The following is a 19,155-nucleotide window of genomic DNA, read 5'->3' as shown; positions in this document are numbered from 1 at the left end:
ACCAGTTACATCCTTAGTTTAGGCCATTTGGAGGAACTACAGAATTAACATCAGTTCATTTATCTTATCAATCAATTATGATTATCTTTTTTTGTAAAACTTATAGATTGTTGGAGATAATATGCAAGGTTCTAGATTGCCTCTTGAAACCTACAAACATCAAAGAGAAAATATCAAGTATGTTAACTTCCTTTTGTCATGGACAATGCTTCTTAATAATGCACTTCTTCTTAAAGTATGATTTATTTTTGACAATTTTGCGCAAAGGGATTGATATAGGTTGTTTTTAATTGTAGGCTTGATGCTACTTGCATCTCTTGGAAGCGAATGCGAGGAAACTATGTTAAAACAATTGATGTTGTTGGAGTTTGGCAAGAGAACAATGTTGTTGAAACTGAAAAGACCATTGAAGCTCTTAAAACAGTTGCATAGTAAATTTAGAAAAGTTCTCAGAATTGATGTTATTCTTGTTGTATAAATTGTTGTAGACCTTTGGATGTATTTATATATTTTAAGTTATTTTATGTGTCATCTTGGGTAGAAATTGTAAATCACCACATACATTTGTAATGCAATATTTGTGTACTATCGATTAATGCAATTAGATTTCTAATGATTTTAAAATATCATTTTTCTGGTTTCAATATCCTTCCCATAGTTTCTACTAGTTATGCAATTCTTCTGGTCCATTATTATGATTATATTTAGCCATTTGTTACTTTCCTCTTGCACTTTTAACAAGACTGATGGAAGACTAATGGAAGTTTCAACTAATGGAAGTTCCTGAACCTTTTATCAAAAGTGTATATGTAACTGAAACCATTTAACATGACTAATGGTTTCAGTGTATAACGTACTGAAACCATTTATCAAGCATAATGGTTTCAGTGTAAAACTTACTGAAACCATTTAACAAGAGTAATGGTTTCAGTGTACAAATCCATCATGGGTTGATAATATTCAAAATCAAGGTTACAATATTGAAAATCATAAGTATGAAAACCAAAATCAAGAGTTTTTTCAAAATTGAGATAATTTTCAAATGGGTCTGCTTAATAGTTAATGTCGTTCAAATGCATTTATAATTAAGTTGAGAAAGATTAAAATGTATTGGATTCGAAGAGAGGATAATTGTCTTCGAATCAACCCATGAACCTAAACCTCAGAAGAGAGGTGATGTGTTGGATTCAAATGCACGTCCTTCAAACCTGGACCTTTTATCAAAAGTGTATATGTAACTGAAACCATTTATCAAGCATAATGGTTTGGCTTAACTACACATTTGGTCCCTTACGTTTATTTTAGGTTTCAATTTGGTCCCTTACGTTTATTTTAGGTTTCAAGTTAGTCCTTTCCGTTAGTTTTGTCACTAACACCGTTTGAACAGTACACGTGTCAGCATGTCAAAGTGCCACGTGTCAGTCCACGTATGCAAATTGACTGCCACATGTGACAAAATTGACGGAAAGGACTAACTTGAAACCTAAAATAAACGTAAGGGACCAAATTGATACTTTTTAAACGTAAGGGACCAAATTGAAACCTAAAATAAACGTAAGGGACCAAATGTATAGTTACTGAAACCATTTAACAAGAGTAATTGTTTCAGTGTACAAATCCATTATAGGTTAATAATATTCAAAATCAAGGTTATAATATTGAAAATCATAAGTATGAAAACCAAAATCAAGAGTTATTTCCTTTCACCAAGAGTGGCTAGAGGCACACAAAAGAAAAATTAAATTTCGAAAGTGGCGAGAGGTTTTTTCAAAATTGAGATAATTTTCAAATGGGTCTGCTTAATAGTTAATGTCGTTCAAATACATTTATAATTAAATTGAGAGTTAATGTATTGAACCTTTTATCAAAAGTGTTATGTAACTGAAACCATTTAACAAAAAAAATTAAATTTCGAAAGTGACGAAAGGTTTTTTCAAAATTAAATTGAGATAATTTTCAAATGGGTTTGCTTAATAGTTAATGTTGTTCAAATGCATTTATAATTAAGTTGAGAAAGATTAAAATGTAACTGAAACCATTTATCAAGAGTAATGGTTTCAGTGTATAACTTACTGAAACCATTAGTCTTGTTAAATGGTTTCAGTTTTGTTAACCCATTAATATTGACTATGAGGGTAAAATAGATTTTTAAAATCCTTAATATTGGCAGATTATAAGTGAATGTAGTATAACATTATTATTGTTAAATGGCTTTGAATAAAAATTGTACACTGAAACCATTACTCTTGTAAAATGGTTTCAACATGTTATACACTGAAACCATTAGTCTTGTTAAATGGTTTCAGTGTTGTGAACTCATTAATATTGACTATGAGAGTAAAATAGATTTTTTAAATCCTGAATATTCAAACCATTATTCACAACCTATAGTACACACTTATTCACAAATGCATTTCCATTTTCGCCTTAAACTATAGAACAAATGTGATCAATAACCAAGCACTACCATCACCCCTATCTTATTGAACCAGTATGATCTATACAGTTTGACTTGAGCTGAAGAAGAAAAACCAAGACTCTTCAAAGATATCATAAGTAGTAGTCTGCAAAAAGTTCAATAAGTGGGTTTTTTTTTTTGAATGGCTAGTGGGTCTCTTCTTAAACAATCTATCTTGGCTACAATACTGCAACAATTATCGCTATCGCAAAATGCAAAGAGAATTCCAAAAGAACAGTGGTAAGAAAATAGGGGCCAACAAAACTGAACATTATTGCAAAATTACACAATAGATAGTTTCAAATAATCTTTTACAGCTAGCTAAAGGACACAAATAAAAAAAAAAATTCAACGTTTCAGACAATGCTCGAATTGGTCAGTCTTTAACATCTGAAACACCTTCACCTAAAATCTGAAACCTTGCTTCGGCTTCAGCCAAACAAGGAGAACTAATCACTTTACAGATTCGCTCTTCCCCTCTTCCTTTCCTGAGAGCTAACCTTGTTGTGGTTGCATGAGCCATAATATTGCCTCCAATAGGCTTGACTTGGGGTCTAGCAAACATTGCAGAACCATCTACCTGTGAAACTACTTGATTTGTTAAGACAACAGCCACGCCGAACTGCATTTAGACAATCAAACAAGTAATTAGCTATAAAGATATACTAAGAGAACTCAAACATATACTAAGCAAGAATCATGAATTAGTTTATAATCTATAAAGATATTTGTGCAGTACAAGCCTGACAGGGACTTTTTACCTCGTCTGCTAACTTCTGAAGGCTCCTCGGGAACTTCGCTAAATGCATTTGACGGGCTGAAAGTTCCACTCTTCCCGAAAAATCTGTCCTATAGAGAGCAGTAGCACTGTCTATTATCATTAGAGCAAACATGTGTATAAACCATCAAAACGTAAGCCTCAAAAACAATTTTGATATCGAAAGCACATCACCAAATCGAGATCAAACATCACTAGTAAAGGAAAAATCTTATAAATACAACTCAAGGCCTAAAAAAAAGTGAGAAGAGAAAAAAAACTTAGCCAGTTATACTGGTAATAATGCTAGTCTGTGATGAAGTAAGATGATACTAATTATCCTAGTCTCTGACATTACTAACATACTAAAATGTCCAACCAATTGGTTCCTTAAGTAGACAATTCATTGGTCTCTTGAATCATCATCTTTAGCAATGATGAAATTAATGAAAAATCATACTAACATACTAAAATGACACCAACATATAGGTAGTATCCAAATTAATCACAAAAATCAATACTCAAAAATAAAAAACGTGAGAAGAATGATTAAGTAATTACAGTGTATTGGCAAAATGGATGTCAGCTTCAAGAGTTTTGAGAGAATCTTTGTAAGACTTGCGCATGATCTCTACTTTTCCTTTTTCTTCTAATTCTTTCTTCTTTCTTTCCAGAACAAACCCCATTCATAAAACACTCATACATAAACTGTACCACATTCAAGATAGAGTTTCTAAGGTCAATTTACTAACTCTGTGTAATTGGTAATTATCATTGTTAAACAGCTTCATTTGCCTTAACACTATATACTATATATCAACATCAATCAACAATTACTACTGCTACATTTATGGATTAACCTAAAGTAGTAAAATATTATATCACGCATCAATAGATTCAACCTCTTCCTCCTCAAGTTGAAATTCATCAATCTTCTTATAATATGCTTTTTGTTTCTCAATGAAATCTTGAAGCTCTTCTTCTTCAGTAGACACAACACGCTGCTTCTAAAAAACAAATTAAGCAAAATCCAAATTCAGATTCACATGTACATTTCGGCATCAACGCAATTCAAATTGAGATCTAGATATACCTTTCGGCATCGAATAGTTCACGTTCTCAGCTCAATGATGTTATCACCGTCGCTCGTTTCTTATCTAAATGCTCCGATTTCACCGATCTACACCTAAATCAGTCGCAATCGAGTTCCTTCGTTCAAAGATGAAAAACGAAAATCAAAGATGAAAAAAAAGGGTTCAGATTTGAAATTGAAATCGCAAACCTAGAATTTGGGGAAATGGATGAAGAATTGCATAAACAAGTAGCAACGAATTTGGCTAGATGATGCGTGATGCTTAGACCTGAGAGAGTGTGAGCTGAGAGGGGGGGATTATTACACGTGTTATTTGGATCTGATGGTGGACATTCACTTATGTACTGTGCATAAAAACACCCTTATGTATATTAACTTTTGCCGAGAGAACATATCCAATAATGACACTATCCAACGAATTAACAACACAACATATTCATGCTTTCGGTAACTAATTGAAAAAGTTCAACCAAACGGAAGATTTCCTTGCAAAAGTGTAAAATCCAAAGATGCAAACCTTCAATAATCCACCACACCATGACATGAGTTTCTTCTTTTTCTTCTTAGCAGCAGAGCACAACAATAATCGAAGAGCAAAACAGCTATACATTCCCAAACACTTATGGGAATTCAACGACGGAAGCCATAAGTGATTCAAGGCGGATCGAACCATGCTCTCGATACCATGTTAAATAGAGTATAATGCAAAGAGAAACATAAACGACGGCTAGGGTTTCATAGAATACCAATAGCTTAACATTACAAAAAGGTTACTAGAGAATATATAATAAAACCTAATGGACTCTAAACTAACAGGCCCAATAACATAGACTATTACACTAGTAGAAAAATGACATATTACATAAGGAGTTTACATCTGTGGAACATATGTCAGATGTGAAAAGGAATATGGAGTAGTCTTTGCATCTGGTTTCAATATCCACAGAAGTTAAAAATACATAGACACAACTTTTTACATCTGATTTTAATATCCCAGAAGGAAAACTGAACGCGGTGGCAATCCTGTAATTATGGCTGAAAATTGTCTAAAATAATTTCACATCTGACCATATTACCCCCCGGATGTAAAATGTTTTAAAGTGATTTTTTAGTTTGATTATTACTGGAAATAAACTAAGGAAGAGTAAAAAAGAAAAACAATAACACACTCTCTCTCCGTCTCTCATTGAACCCTAAGTCGATCCATTCCTCCATTCTTTCACTCACTATCTCTGTTCCATTCAACCGCTCCGTTCTCAGTTTGCATCACTCCTGACTGTTTCTCAGTTCTCACTTCTCAGTCTCACATCTGGTCGTTCGAAACAGTTCCGTTCAGATCCGTTTCGCAATCAAATCAATTCGCGGACCTTAGATAAACAAGTTATTTCTGTTCAGTTCGGTTTTAGTCACCGAAGCCTTTAATCGTATTTTGTGAATTTGTAAGTTCTTGATTCCCATTCTTTTTTTTCTTCTTTCGATTTATAGATATTGATTTTAGGGTTCTAAAACTCTCTAATAAAGTTTATGGATATTTGGTTCATGGATATTCGAATCACAAATTTCAATCCCTAGTTGCAAAATCAAGGCTCACTGAACCCAAATCGAAGCTCAGTGAAACAAATCGAAACACAAACGGGTACTGATTAATGTTGGAACAAAGAGCACAATATTGTGTGAATTGAAAATAAAATGTTTAAGTCCCACATCGGGTACTAGAACATACTAGTGTGTGTAGCATACTAGTTTGTAATTTAGAAAAAATAAATAAATTAAGTCCTATATCGGTAAGGTTACGTACTTTATTTATTTAATTAATTATTTAGTAAACATCACGTGGAAAATGCAAAATGAAGTAGTCAAAGGTATTGGTATAGTCAAGAGTTATGGTACCATATATCTAGCTTTGTTAGTTATTGCTTTATAGGGTAATATATTTTGGTTTAAGGGTGAAGCCTTTATAATTTTTAACCGCTAAGCTAGATCAGCCGCCACTAAAAAAAAATTGTGAATAGAGATAGCAGATGAAACAAAGAATAGCCACTATATTATGATGCTCAATTCACTCACGTTAAAAATATCATTCATAAATTGGTGCAACAAAATCAGCAACCAAACCATAGTATGATCAATAAGGTGAAGAGAAAGAAGTTAATTATAAGATGAAGTTTCTGTCCCTGCCGTGCAACATCATGCATGTTTGAAGAGTCAAGCCTACAGGTATGTTGTTGTTGTGAAGATTCCACAAGGGTTTCAATACCTTGTTATCATCATAGAAATTGTCTAGTGGTTGAATGCTAATGAGTTCACACATAGTTATCCAAATTTAGTATTTGACTTGAAGAGAATGATATTGATGTGAAACTGTGCCGCATTAAAATTAGAATAAGCTAATAGGCATATTAAGTGGTTTACTTCGTTATTTGCTTATGCAAATTTGAAAGAGATGCATTAGCTCTTTCAAATTGTTTAGAGGATACTAATACTAGTATCAGTACTATTATTAATTTGGTTTGTTTGAGAGTGATCAAAGTATCAGTAGTTCCTTTAAATTAAGAATGATCATTGTACTATAATCCCTTTGATTTAAGAATGGTCCAAGTACCATATGAGAATGGTCTCATCACCATATTAGAATGGACTTAAAATCATGGCGCAATGGTTTTAGTACCATATTTGAGGGTGTAATTCTTGCCCGATATCTACAGTGCAGTATTTATCGGTATCAGTAGAGAACTGGGCTGTTTTATCCTGGAGACTTCGTGGTTGATCGTCTGCCTTGCACAATTTTGGGCAGTGCCACGAAACGTCTTAAAGAAAGTGTATTCACCCGCGACTCAGTCCAGTAATCTCTTCAGTGGCTGAAAAATTATTTTTAAAGATTTTAAAAAGATCAGGAACAACAATTTTAAGACGTGTTCCTTTCTGCCATGTCTACCGAAGAAATTACTGGCTCGGATTATGATGTTGCTAACTAGAACAAACCATTTCGGTTTGAAGGAAATCACTTCAAATATTGGCAACAAAAAAAATTATGCTTTTATAATAACAACAGAGTTGCTATTGTTTTGAAGAAAGATATTCCAATTTTACTTTAAAAAGAGAACATGCTAATAAGGATAAAAATGGCTAAATAATATTCCCTCAAATGTCTGATAACATGTCTTCACATTGAAGAAGAAGCTAGAAAGCAAGATCAGAAAAATGAAGTGTTTGTTGTCTTGAACAACAACACTAAAAAGAAATTCACATGTCTGAAGCCAACCGGCAAATTTTTCGAGAATCAGAAACATACTGTGAATAAAAACTTAAGATGTGAGGTTGTTGATACCTTGTTTGGAAACAATAAAAATGATGTGATATGTTGTTGTGCACACATATAACTAGTACACATACAATTAGAAACAAAGGAAAATAAGCTCCTTCAATCTTAATTCCCTTTCACATGCTATTTTAATCTGTTAAAATTTTTTTGAAAAGAAATCTGTTAAAATTAAGTTGATGGCTAGCAATATAGTTTTCAAGTTTAACTACAAAACAATGAGTTATGTATGCTGTCAAGTTCATTGTTAGAGTCACAGTGTATGACTCCCACCAATTTAATCCATGAAATAATTCTTGTAAGAACAGCACCTAAATTTTTTAAATGAATGCTAAGGTTGATAGAATAAAAAATTGGAACTTTTACCTAGTCAGTGTTGTTAATTTCGGCACTTCACTTTATTGTTGAAGGGAAATTTTGATTAACGGTTTCTTTTGTGTTAGATAGAGTGCCTAATTGTAAGAATAAAATTTCTAATTATGAAATTTTGAAGAAAAGACAATCTAATTTGTCTTATTTTAAAATTTGGTTTATCTGGCCTATGTTTAAATTCCAGAAAACAAGAGAGTTAAACTCACTAGTAGAGCCTATGAATATGTACTCATTGAGTATATAATTAATAGTAAAGCTTATAGGTTTTATGACCTAAATGCTAAAGTGATCATGGAATCAAATGAAGTTGATTTCTATGAAAATGAATTTCTCCTTAAATTGAGAAATAGTGGGGGCACTAGTGGGGGTATTGAAACTGATCACACTCCAGTGATCAGAAGCAATGATGAGAACATCGAACAAGATGTTATAGAACCTCGAAGAGGTAAGATAGCAATAGTTGCTAAAGAGTGTGAACCTTGTTACATAGTTTATACATTAGAAAAAAAATCTAACTAGCTTTCAAGAAGGGTTGTCTTCCTTGAAGGCTGATATATGGCAAGAGGCCATAAAAGATAAAATAGATTCTTTATGGTCTAATAAAGACTTGACATTTGAAAGAATTGCCTCCTGAGTACAAATTACTGGATTGTAAATGAATTTTGAAAAATAATGTAAAACATAATGGAGTTTTTGATAAATACAAGGCTCACATTAGACAAGGATTTTAGATAAAGAAAAAATTTAGATTTCTTCAAAAGTTTTTCTCCCGTCACAAGAATAACATCCATAGTGGTACTAAAATATTTTGATGCTATTTATAACTGAATAGTACACCAAATGGATGTCAAAATTGTTTTTCCTTTGTTTTTACGATGACTGGAAGAAGAAATTTATTTGGAAGAACCTGAATATTTTGTAATTCATGGGTGGCAAGAAAACAAAAGTCTATATGTAAGACCCATAATCCTGTAGGTTCTGGTCCTGGCGCAACGCGCGCAGGCTTGGTTTGTGAGGGTTGACTTTTGTTGACTTTTTAGGGATTTTTGCACCCGGAACCTATTTTGCTTAGTTTTTCGCGTAGATTTCGATTCCGAAGTTTGTTTGTTGAGCTAAGGAATGATTTTTAGGTTCTTAGATTGAAAGACCATGGGTTGTGGATAGGTTAATTAGGGTTCGAAGGTTATTAGTTCGAGTATCGTCGTTATAACGACATAGTTTGCTGAGATCGTGCCTGTTTTGTGCTCGAGTGTCGGAATGGCACGGGGTTTGTTTTCCTAGTCTTCTTATAGGAAGGAGGATGTTCTTGTATCCTTGGAATTTTATTTTTCGCGTTATTCTAGTTTTTGAAAAAACGGGCAATAGTTTACCCGCTGTTCCGAATTTTCGTTAACTCCGAATCCGTTTATATTTTAGATGGGAACTTTATATATCGGCTTGAGTTGGGATATGACTTTAGAATATTTTTAAGAGTTAGGAATGAAAAATACAGTCGGGGAAAAATGTTTCGCGATAATTTTTGGAAATCGTTTAAGGCGAACGTTTAGTTTCTAAATTTTCTAGTTTCGCGAGTTTGGTCCGTAAGCGTAATGCGACTCGCCTGCGAGCGAGAGATGAGAGCTTAAAGAAATATCTAGATATTTATTTTAGATTGCCAGTTGGCCAAGTATTTGATCCAAGGGCTAGGGTTTGATCATGACATTTTAGTATTTGATCCAAAGGCCATTAGGCAACAAGACAAGTTAATAGTAAGGAGGTTTGATCATTGTTGACTTAGAAAAATCAGACAAGACTCTCATTCTTTCTCTCATTGCCGTGGCTTTCTTTCTTCTATTCCTCCATCACCAAAATTTTCAATCCTTCACCATTTCATCTCATTTCAAGCTTGTTGCATCATAGGAATTGCAAGGACTTTCTTCTCTAAGGTAACTAGAGTTCCTTTCATCTCTTAGTTGGCCAAGATTATGGTTTTGTTTGGATTTTAGGTTTTATGTTCATGAGAGAAAAATTTTAGAACTTGGTTAAAAATGTTTTGTGATCCATGGAAGTTGTTCATGAGATGTTAACTAGGGTTGTTTAGGCTTAGCTTGTTTGATTCCATGAGATTAGTGAGTTTTTCATGGATTTGTTCTTGGTTAGGGTTTTTGGAGAATTTCTAATTGATCAATAATATGAAAAATGGTTTTGTTAATTGTGTATTTGAGGTTGTTTTAAGACTTTTTAGAAGTTAAAAATCTTGACAAAGATTTATGTTTGAAAAATTATTTTCATGCTCAAAAGACTTAGAAAATTTTATGAGATTTTGGGTGGGTTTTGGAAAATGAATTGGTTGATCATTTCCATAGGCTTGTGAACTAATAGAGGCTTGCTATGTATTGGCATTGGAAAAATTTTGGGTGTGGTTCACATTTTCAAAACTTTTGGTCATGAGAAATTTCGGAAAAGTGTGGTAGAGGTTTCAAAATTGGTTAGGGCTTTGAGGGAGGCACAATTGTGGCCTAGGGTGAATTACCATGCAAAATTTTTTGGGTAAAAATGGTTTTTGTGTTGTATGTGTGTCAAAGAACCAAAAATTGAATTTTTCGTAATTAGAGGCTTTGCCCGGAAAATTTTTGGGGCTTGGATTAGTGACTCGGGGGTATTATGGGATATTACCATGCCCTCGGAAGCGAAAAATTTTGAGCGGAAGGGCCACTTTGTTTTTCAATGGCCGAACCTAGCTTGTGTGGGGGGGGAAAATTTGTGAAATTTTTCTAAGTCCACAATTTTGTGAAAAATGATCATGCTTTGATGAAATGATCATAGGTGGGTCAAAGTTTGATTATAGGATTGTATTTGGAAAGAAAAACTTGAAACTTGCGACGCAAGAAAAACTCGATTATTTTGTCGAGATATTTTCGTAAAATTTTTAGGTTGTTTTCAAGTGTTTTGGTAGTGTGTGAAAGTGTCCTTTGAAGTTTAAAACCATAGAGAGCAATGGTATGCTTTGAAAACGAAAATGTGTTGTTTTGTGAAAAATAGTGTATTTAACTTCGGGAATTTTTAATCACTATGGGGAGGACTCGGAAATAATATCCGAGAGTGTTAGGAAGTGCCTTAGACACCTCTAGACCTTTGTTGATAGGTTTAGTTTCGTTAAGATATTTTGGGAGAAACTTATGCATTGTCCGCTCGTTATTTTTAGGAAACGCGAAACGGTAGATAGTGTGAAACGTTGTGGTTTTTGGTTGGAAGCATTGCCGAGGTAAGGGCACCTTTTTATTTCCGTCAATAGCATTAGGGTATGCTTGTGGTTATGCTTGTTTTGTTTCCATGCTTGTGTGCTTGGTTGTTTTCGATGTTATTTGTCTTACGTATATGTGGGAAATATATGTGTTGACATGTGGTTATGAATAGGTGTATGTTTGTTGCATTAGTATATGTAGGGACGTATGCTCATGCAAACATTGTCGGTATTTGATCTGAGTGATTGCACCGGGTGATACTTCCGCCTTTAACAGAGACGGTATTTGATCTGGGTGATTGTACCGCCGTTAACGGAGCCGGTATTTGATCTGTGTGATTGTACTCCGGAGTATCCACCAATTGAGTTGGCATTTGATCTGTGTGATTGTGCCGGGTGTAATCCACCTTTTTCCGGAAATCATGCATGTAACGATCCTGTGACGGGGTGTTACCGTGGCGATCCTGTGACGGGGTGCCACACTCATTCATTAGAGGTTTGCATTAGGCTTTGTGCGCACTTTATTTATTATGCGTGTGTTGAGGAAAATGATAAGTGTTTAGCCGCTTCCTATTTGGTATTTGTATTTCCTGTTTCCAGATGGTGACCCTTGCTTTGTATGTGATAAATGAACGGGTTATCCCCCACCTTAGATGACGGAGAGCCTAGCGAGACTGTGGGTCGTGTGGATGGCGAGGACTTCGTAGATTATGCCGGGGAGTAGATGTTTCCACTTGTTAGGCTACATTTTGGTTAGGCTTAGGGCCTGGTTTGTATTTTGGATGACTGTATGTCTTATACATTTATACTCAGACATGTTTAGTGCCTTTTGGCCTTGTGATATATTTGGTTCATAAATCGTGTCTTTTGGTTGATGAACTTAATGTATCCGCTGTATGTAAATTATTCAGGTACACACTTTGCTTCGAGGAAGCCCTGTAATATATTGTGTTGATGTTATATTTATTTTCTATTGAATGACGAATTGCCGAGATAGCTGCGGGCGTTCACGCGCGCCATTTTATTTAAGCGTGTTGTTTTAAAAAAAAATAATAATACCCCTTTTTATGCTTTGAAAAACGGGGTGTTACACTATAAGTCATATAGTACTTTGTATGGTCTTAAATAAGCCATAAGAAATGTCATGAAAAGTTTGACAATTTGATGATGTCAAATGAATTAAAAGTGAATGAAGTGACAAATGTATTTACCATAAACTAGTAAATAGCATTTGCATTATCATATGTCTCTATGTAAGTGATTTACATGTTTAGAGAAAACATTCGTGTTGTGAATGGAGTGAAATCATTGTTGTCTAACAACTTTGATAAGAAAGAGTCTGAAAAGGTAGATGTAATCTTAGTTATTAAGATTATTAACTCATAATGAGAATTCCTTTAAATCAATCTCACTATGTTGAGAAGATCTTTAAGTACAAGTAAACGTACTTCCACACCTTACGATCCAAGTGTAAACTTATTTAAGAGCACTGGTGAATGTGTTAAACAAATTGAATATGAGAGCATCATTGACAGCCTTTGGTATGTCACTGATTGTATTAGACCCGACATTGCATATGGCGTGGTATTGTTGTGCAGGTTTATTAGTAAACCTAATATTGAGCATTGATATGCTATTGACAGGTTCATGAGATACCTTAAAAAGACCATGAATCTCAGATTATATTAGCAGAGATTTCTTGTTGTACTTGAAGGATACAGTGATGTAGATTGGAATATATTGTCATATGATTCCAAAACAACTAGCAATTATATTTAGTATATAGTAGAGAACTGTATCTTGGAAATCAAAGAAACTGACCATATTGGCTCTGTCCATTATGGAATCTGAAGAGATAACATTATCGACTGCTAATGAAGAAGCAAGACAGTTGAGATACTTGAAGCTGAGATTCCTTTATGGAATAATCTATACCAGATGTGTTGATCCATTGCGATAGTACCGCGGCTATTGCATAAATTGAGAACCGTTATTATAACGGAAAAAGACGTCAAATAAGAAGAAACCACAGCATAGTGAGACTCTAAGAGAGCTGTAAGAATGAGTCATGTACACACTGATGAAAGTTAGCAGATCCTTTGACGAAAGGAATAGCTAAAAATGAAGACCATACATCCAAGAAGATGGGACTAATGCCTATGAATTGCTCATAATGGTAACCCAACCTAAAAGACTGGAGATCCCAAGAATTAGGTTCCAATGGGTAAACAACAAGTTGTGAGTGGTAGGAAATGAACATGCAAGATAAGAAGCATGAATCCTGAAGCAGAAGTAAAAGGATGAGTTAATAGAAACTCTTAATGAGATCTATACTCTGATATGAGTGGAGTACCAAGCTTCGGGAGTACTCCATATAGACTCACCTATATGAATGTGGAACTGAGGCCGGTTCCTATGGAGTTTTGAGGCGAATTCCTAGAGCGTTCATGAAACCGGGATACACGTGCAGGGCCATTAAAGCACGGGCTTTTAAGATACACCTTAAAAGCATGAATCCAGAAGCAGAAGTAAAAGGATGAGTTAATAGAAACTCTTAATGAGATCTATACTCTGATATGAGTGGAGTACCAAGCTTCGGGAGTACTCCAGATAGACTCACCTATATGAATGTGGAACTGAGGCCGGTTCCTATGGAGTTTTGAGGCGAATTCCTAGAGCGTTCATGAAACCGGGATACACGTGCAGGGCCATTAAAGCACGGGCTTTTAAGATACACCTTAAGAAAGGTTGTGTGCGGGTTTGAGAAAAATCTGAGATAGAGTTCAAGACAAGCGTCACTCTTGTTAAATCGGGCTCTTACTTGCTATGTGAAGGTTCAAGACAAGCGTCACCTTTGCTTATGCACAACCTTATAGAAGCGTTCTACGCTATTTAAGAATTTTCTTTTAAATTCAAGTGGGGGATTGTTGGAACAAAGAGCACAATATTGTGTGAATTGAAAATAAAATGTTTAAGTCCCACATCGGGTACTAGAACATACTAGTGTGTGTAGCATACTAGTTTGTAATTTAGAAAAAATAAATAAATTAAGTCCTATATCGGTAAGGTTACGTACTTTATTTATTTAATTAATTATTTAGTAAACATCACGTGGAAAATGCAAAATGAAGTAGTCAAAGGTATTGGTATAGTCAAGAGTTATGGTACCATATATCTAGCTTTGTTAGTTATTGCTTTATAGGGTAATATATTTTGGTTTAAGGGTGAAGCCTTTATAATTTTTAACCGCTAAGCTAGATCAGCCGCCACTAAAAAAAAATTGTGAATAGAGATAGCAGATGAAACAAAGAATAGCCACTATATTATGATGCTCAATTCACTCACGTTAAAAATATCATTCATAAATTGGTGCAACAAAATCAGCAACCAAACCATAGTATGATCAATAAGGTGAAGAGAAAGAAGTTAATTATAAGATGAAGTTTCTGTCCCTGCCGTGCAACATCATGCATGTTTGAAGAGTCAAGCCTATAGGTATGTTGTTGTTGTGAAGATTCCACAAGGGTTTCAATACCTTGTTATCATCATAGAAATTGTCTAGTGGTTGAATGCTAATGAGTTCACACATAGTTATCCAAATTTAGTATTTGACTTGAAGAGAATGATATTGATGTGAAACTGTGCCGCATTAAAATTAGAATAAGCTAATAGGCATATTAAGTGGTTTACTTCGTTATTTGCTTATGCAAATTTGAAAGAGATGCATTAGCTCTTTCAAATTGTTTAGAGGATACTAATACTAGTATCAGTACTATTATTAATTTGGTTTGTTTGAGAGTGATCAAAGTATCAGTAGTTCCTTTAAATTAAGAATGATCATTGTACTATAATCCCTTTGATTTAAGAATGGTCCAAGTACCATATGAGAATGGTCTCATCACCATATTAGAATGGACTTAAAATCATGGCGCAATGGTTTTAGTACCATATTTGAGGGTGTAATTCTTGCCCGATATCTACAGTGCAGTATTTATCGGTATCAGTAGAGAACTGGGCTGTTTTATCCTGGAGACTTCGTGGTTGATCGTCTGCCTTGCACAATTTTGGGCAGTGCCACGAAACGTCTTAAAGAAAGCGTATTCACCTGCGACTCAGTCCAGTAATCTCTTCGGTGGCTGAAAAATTATTTTTAAAGATTTTAAAAAGATCAGGAACAACAATTAATGATTCTATTCTCAAATCTGTTTATGTTTTCTTAAGTTTCAGTATTTTTTGTCTGGTATTTTGATGGTGTTAATTTTTGAGTTTTTTCTTTCTCTTATTTTTATATAAGTTTTGTTGCTTCTTCTGATTAGTAAGAATCTCATGAAAAAAAATTTGTGGTAAGGATTTCAAAGTGAAATCAATTGGTTATTTTTAACTTTGCAAATGAAAATTTTCATTTTGAAAGAAAATGTATTCTGAATGTTAAACCAAAAACACTAGTGACTAGTTAATAAAATTTCGATTATGTTATTGTTTCATAGTTATGCTATGGATTCTTCATATTTATATTTGTTTTAAGGTGTTAAACTTGTCTGTAGTTGTTGGCTTATCGGTAAAACAATTCTTCAATTATATTAGTGCACTAACGATTTTACTCTCTTTGTTTGTATCAATAGCGTGGAAGTTCCACTTTCTTTAACTATATAAAAGAGTCATGGGATGAAATAGAATCTAAGGGTAGCTGAGACTGTGTCTGAGATAATCTGGATTCTGGTATGCACATGTATTTATATTTGATTTGCACTAAGACTAGTACTAAGGATCAAGTCAATTATCTAACACTACAGAGATAATTTTGTTTGGTTGAGGTTGAAAGAAAAAACTATTAGAGAGCATTGACTTATTATTGATTAGGGATTCTAAAACTGAATGATTATTTGTTTATGTCCTTGAATATACAAAATTACTATGTTCCATGTTCTGTATGTTAAAATTAAGCCAATCATGGAACAAACTATTTGTTTATGTCCTTGCATATACAAAATTACTATGTTCCAGATTTTGATACTTTCAATCATTTTGAAACTGATTTTTATGCATTGCTTTTGATTCTAGGTTGAATAATTGGTTCTTATTTTCAAATATTGCGGAAATTGTTATAGTTGAATTGAAATTGATCTAGCTTCTAGCTAGAGGAATTGCTAAACATGGGCACGCGTGAAAGGAGCTTCATTACTTAGGTGAAGGCTTCAACAAATTTAAATTTGTAGAGCTAAGAACACAGACAAGACATTTTCTACCTTAATTGCAGTACCATTGAGATTTTTCACTATTGTATTAGAAATTTATAGAACATCAAAACTAGCTATAGTTTTTTAATTGGAATTGGCTACCCAATTTTTAGAATATACTTATGGAACTTTATTCTCATATGCAGATTGTGTTGGCGTTATACTTATAGCCTTAAGAATTTTCATCATCTTAGTTTACTTCTAGCTTTGATTTTGTGCTGTCATCTGGTCCAATGTCTGTTATCTAGTGTATCATTCTTTAAAGTTTCAAGTGAGTTTCATTTCTTAATCATTCTTTCTTTTTCTAATTCTAACTACTACTAATTAAGATGCATGTCTTGTGTTTGGATTGTATTTCCAAAGATAGACAAAGCCTTATTCTTAAGAATTAGTTATTTACATATTGTACAAATTGTAGGTGTTCAATGTTCCTACGACATTAACAGAGGAGGAGCTTTATGATTTGTGAAACCGCTGATAAAAATGGTATTGTTATAATAATATTAAAGTTTTGTTTAGTTTAGTTTTTTTGTTCATTTTTTTCCCTAGTATAAACTATTTCTGCACTTGTAGATCTTGAAGGCATGTTAAATATGAAGATTCAAGATTTGGATATTGTAGAGGAACTTAGAATCAAAAGAGCGGACAAACATGGAATTGTTAATTATGAAGATTTGGAGATTGCTATTGCATGCAATCTGTGGCTTTGTCAACATCACCTTGGTAATCATAGTTTTGATAGTTGATTTACACTTGATGTATGTGTTAACTGTACTCTAGGCTATGTTAATTACTTAAGTTGGTTAAGATGTACTCTAGCTAGCTAAAACCATTTTAATTACTTAAGTTTTAGTCATGTTTTAGTCATTTTAATTACTTAGCATGATATCTCTCTTTTATTCATCAGGTTCTTTAGGAAGTGTAGTGTGATTTTGTTAGTTTTATGTGTGTAATTACTTATTGATTAATCAAAAGCATGATATCTCTCTTTTATTCATCAGGTTTGTGATTTTGTAAAACTAAAATTATTTGCAGTATCATGTTCTTGATTTTTAATTTAGGATTGGATGTATCAGTTCTTGATTATTGTATGTTGTGAAGTAATGTTTTGGATGCTGGCCTGTGGGTTGGATTTAAAAAAAAAATGTAGGATTTTTAAAAAACAAAAATGCAGGATTTTTCAAATTTTTTTTTTTTAAAAAAAGTGACGATTTTACATCTGTGGAAAGCTTGGCCATACGAAACAGAGGTAAAAAGTGTTGATTTTACATCTGGCGTAAGTCAGATGTAAAACGCGTAAACTTACTACATCTTGTGCGTCTACATCTGACAGGCTTCGGATGTAAAATGGGTTTTTGGCCAGATGTAAAAAGTGTTTTCTGTACTAGTGTTATTTTATTATCTAACAATTAAGACTAGTGAGAATGACAAAAATTATATGAGAGAAGCTAGCTACCACTTTGATTCTTGATCTGCTCCACTTTATGCCATAAGTTTGCTTCCTTCCAACAATGAACAACTTGAGCAATATATAGAAATAAATGCATTTCATGATTCCATCTTCAACCTCTCTACTACATAGGATGCAATGAATTTGGCACGGTACTCCTCGGCCGTGAAGGTTGAATTTTGTTGGAAGACAACGACGAAGCATTCTCCAACAAAAATGTTTCACTGGAAATTTTCATATACCATAGTTTTCTCCAATCAATCAGCACTTACATGAGCAGAATTATTTTGTGAATCAATGCACGTACATTACCTCTAGGCAGATTTAACAGTGTATAGTTACCATGAGATTAGACTTTCCAAATAATAGTATCATTAGAAGGCAGAAGCTCTTGCATGCATGCATGTAAAAGAATCTTGCAAATATCGACCGCATCTTGAGCACTTAGAGTTGTACCAAAAAACCCTTAATTTCATGTATTATAGTGGTTGGATTAAAAAAATAATCAGACATATAAATAAAAAAATGAGACATATAGGCATGGCAATAAAACTCATATATGCGGGTACCCACCCAAATCCTACCCGCTTTGACGGGGAAAATCCTAGTTGATTGGGTTTGGATTTGAGTTTTCCCCGATTTCAAAAGACGGCGTTGGGGCGGGTAATAGGGAAATTGATACCTAACCCGAACCCGTCCTCGAACCCGCCCCACTTATATTAAAAATTAGATTTTACCTCTTTTAAATCAGAAATCCTTAAACAATATCTTAAATTACATTCATATGTTTGTTTTTTATTTTTAATTTGAGTATTAAACAAACTGTTTTCTCTATTTTTTTTTATTTATTTAAACAAATATTGTTGAAATAAAATAATTTTAGACTTTTAACACTTTTTTTAATAAAAAATACTAAAGTACAATCCAAAATCATGTGGGGAAGAGGCATAGCGGGGATACCCGAACACCGTTGGAGATACCCGATCCTCGTTGGATATGAGTTTGGGGGTTATACTTTTTATCCCCGCTTGGAATTGGGACGGGTTTGGGAATAACCAAACTTTATGGATTTGAGTTTGGGGAAGGCAAAATCCGCCCCCGCCCCGTCATGTTACCATATAATTTGTAAAACTACCATAAGGGTCTGTTTGGTTCGGGGGTTTTGGAGGGGAGGGGAGGGGAGGTAATATTTTAATTTTTTTGTGTTTGGATCAATTTTTAGGAGGGGATATGAGGGGAGGGGAGG

General features: G+C 33.8%; 1 protein-coding gene and 1 long non-coding RNA gene across 12 annotated transcripts; one reads left to right on the top strand and one right to left on the bottom strand.

The window, feature by feature from the left end:
* Positions 1-2,325: 2,325 nt before the first annotated feature.
* Positions 2,326-4,657, bottom strand: LOC123923609 (DNA repair protein RAD51 homolog A-like). 10 transcript variants are annotated; one of them, XR_006814432.1, is made up of 5 exons: positions 4,309-4,451; positions 4,118-4,222; positions 3,777-3,923; positions 3,220-3,329; positions 2,326-3,080 (listed from the first exon to the last, which is right to left on the bottom strand). XR_006814432.1 is itself a non-coding variant. In XM_045976306.1 (4 exons), exons 2-4 carry the CDS (start codon positions 4,141-4,143, stop codon positions 2,835-2,837), a joined length of 402 nt encoding a protein of 133 aa, XP_045832262.1. In that variant the 5' UTR covers positions 4,144-4,222; positions 4,309-4,657; the 3' UTR covers positions 2,326-2,834. The 10 variants fall into 10 exon arrangements, 7 of the variants coding, with proteins under 7 accessions (XP_045832262.1, XP_045832263.1, XP_045832258.1 ...); XR_006814431.1 differs by having other exon boundaries at positions 3,777-4,222; positions 4,309-4,401; XR_006814433.1 differs by having other exon boundaries at positions 3,220-3,302; positions 3,777-4,222; positions 4,309-4,401.
* Positions 4,658-5,350: 693 nt separating this feature from the next.
* On the top strand, positions 5,351-17,456 carry LOC123881515. Of its 2 annotated transcripts, XR_006799494.1 has the most exons (7): positions 5,351-5,747; positions 5,881-5,944; positions 15,845-15,941; positions 16,284-16,408; positions 16,606-16,730; positions 16,878-16,945; positions 17,033-17,456. It is a non-coding gene; the product is annotated as an uncharacterized LOC123881515 (long non-coding RNA). The 2 variants fall into 2 exon arrangements; XR_006799495.1 differs by lacking the exon at positions 16,606-16,730 and having other exon boundaries at positions 5,353-5,747.
* Positions 17,457-19,155: the final 1,699 nt, after the last annotated feature.

This window comes from Trifolium pratense, linkage group LG4 (genome assembly GCF_020283565.1).
Source record: "Trifolium pratense cultivar HEN17-A07 linkage group LG4, ARS_RC_1.1, whole genome shotgun sequence".
Lineage (NCBI taxonomy): Eukaryota > Viridiplantae > Streptophyta > Magnoliopsida > Fabales > Fabaceae > Trifolium > Trifolium pratense.
The sequence above is the reverse complement of the archived record's forward strand: the minus strand, read 5'-3'. Positions and strand labels throughout refer to the sequence as shown.

Coding starts and splice junctions, on each gene's coding strand:
- LOC123923609 (XM_045976301.1), bottom strand. CDS start 3,901: ATGGGGTTTGTTCTGGAAAGAAAGAAGAAAGAATTAGAAGAAAAAGGA. Junction 3,350..3,776: donor ATCCATTTTGCCAATACACT/GTAATTACTTAA, acceptor GTTTATACACAT/GTTTGCTCTAATGATAATAG. Junction 3,081..3,219: donor TTCAGAAGTTAGCAGACGAG/GTAAAAAGTCCC, acceptor GTCTAAATGCAG/TTCGGCGTGGCTGTTGTCTT.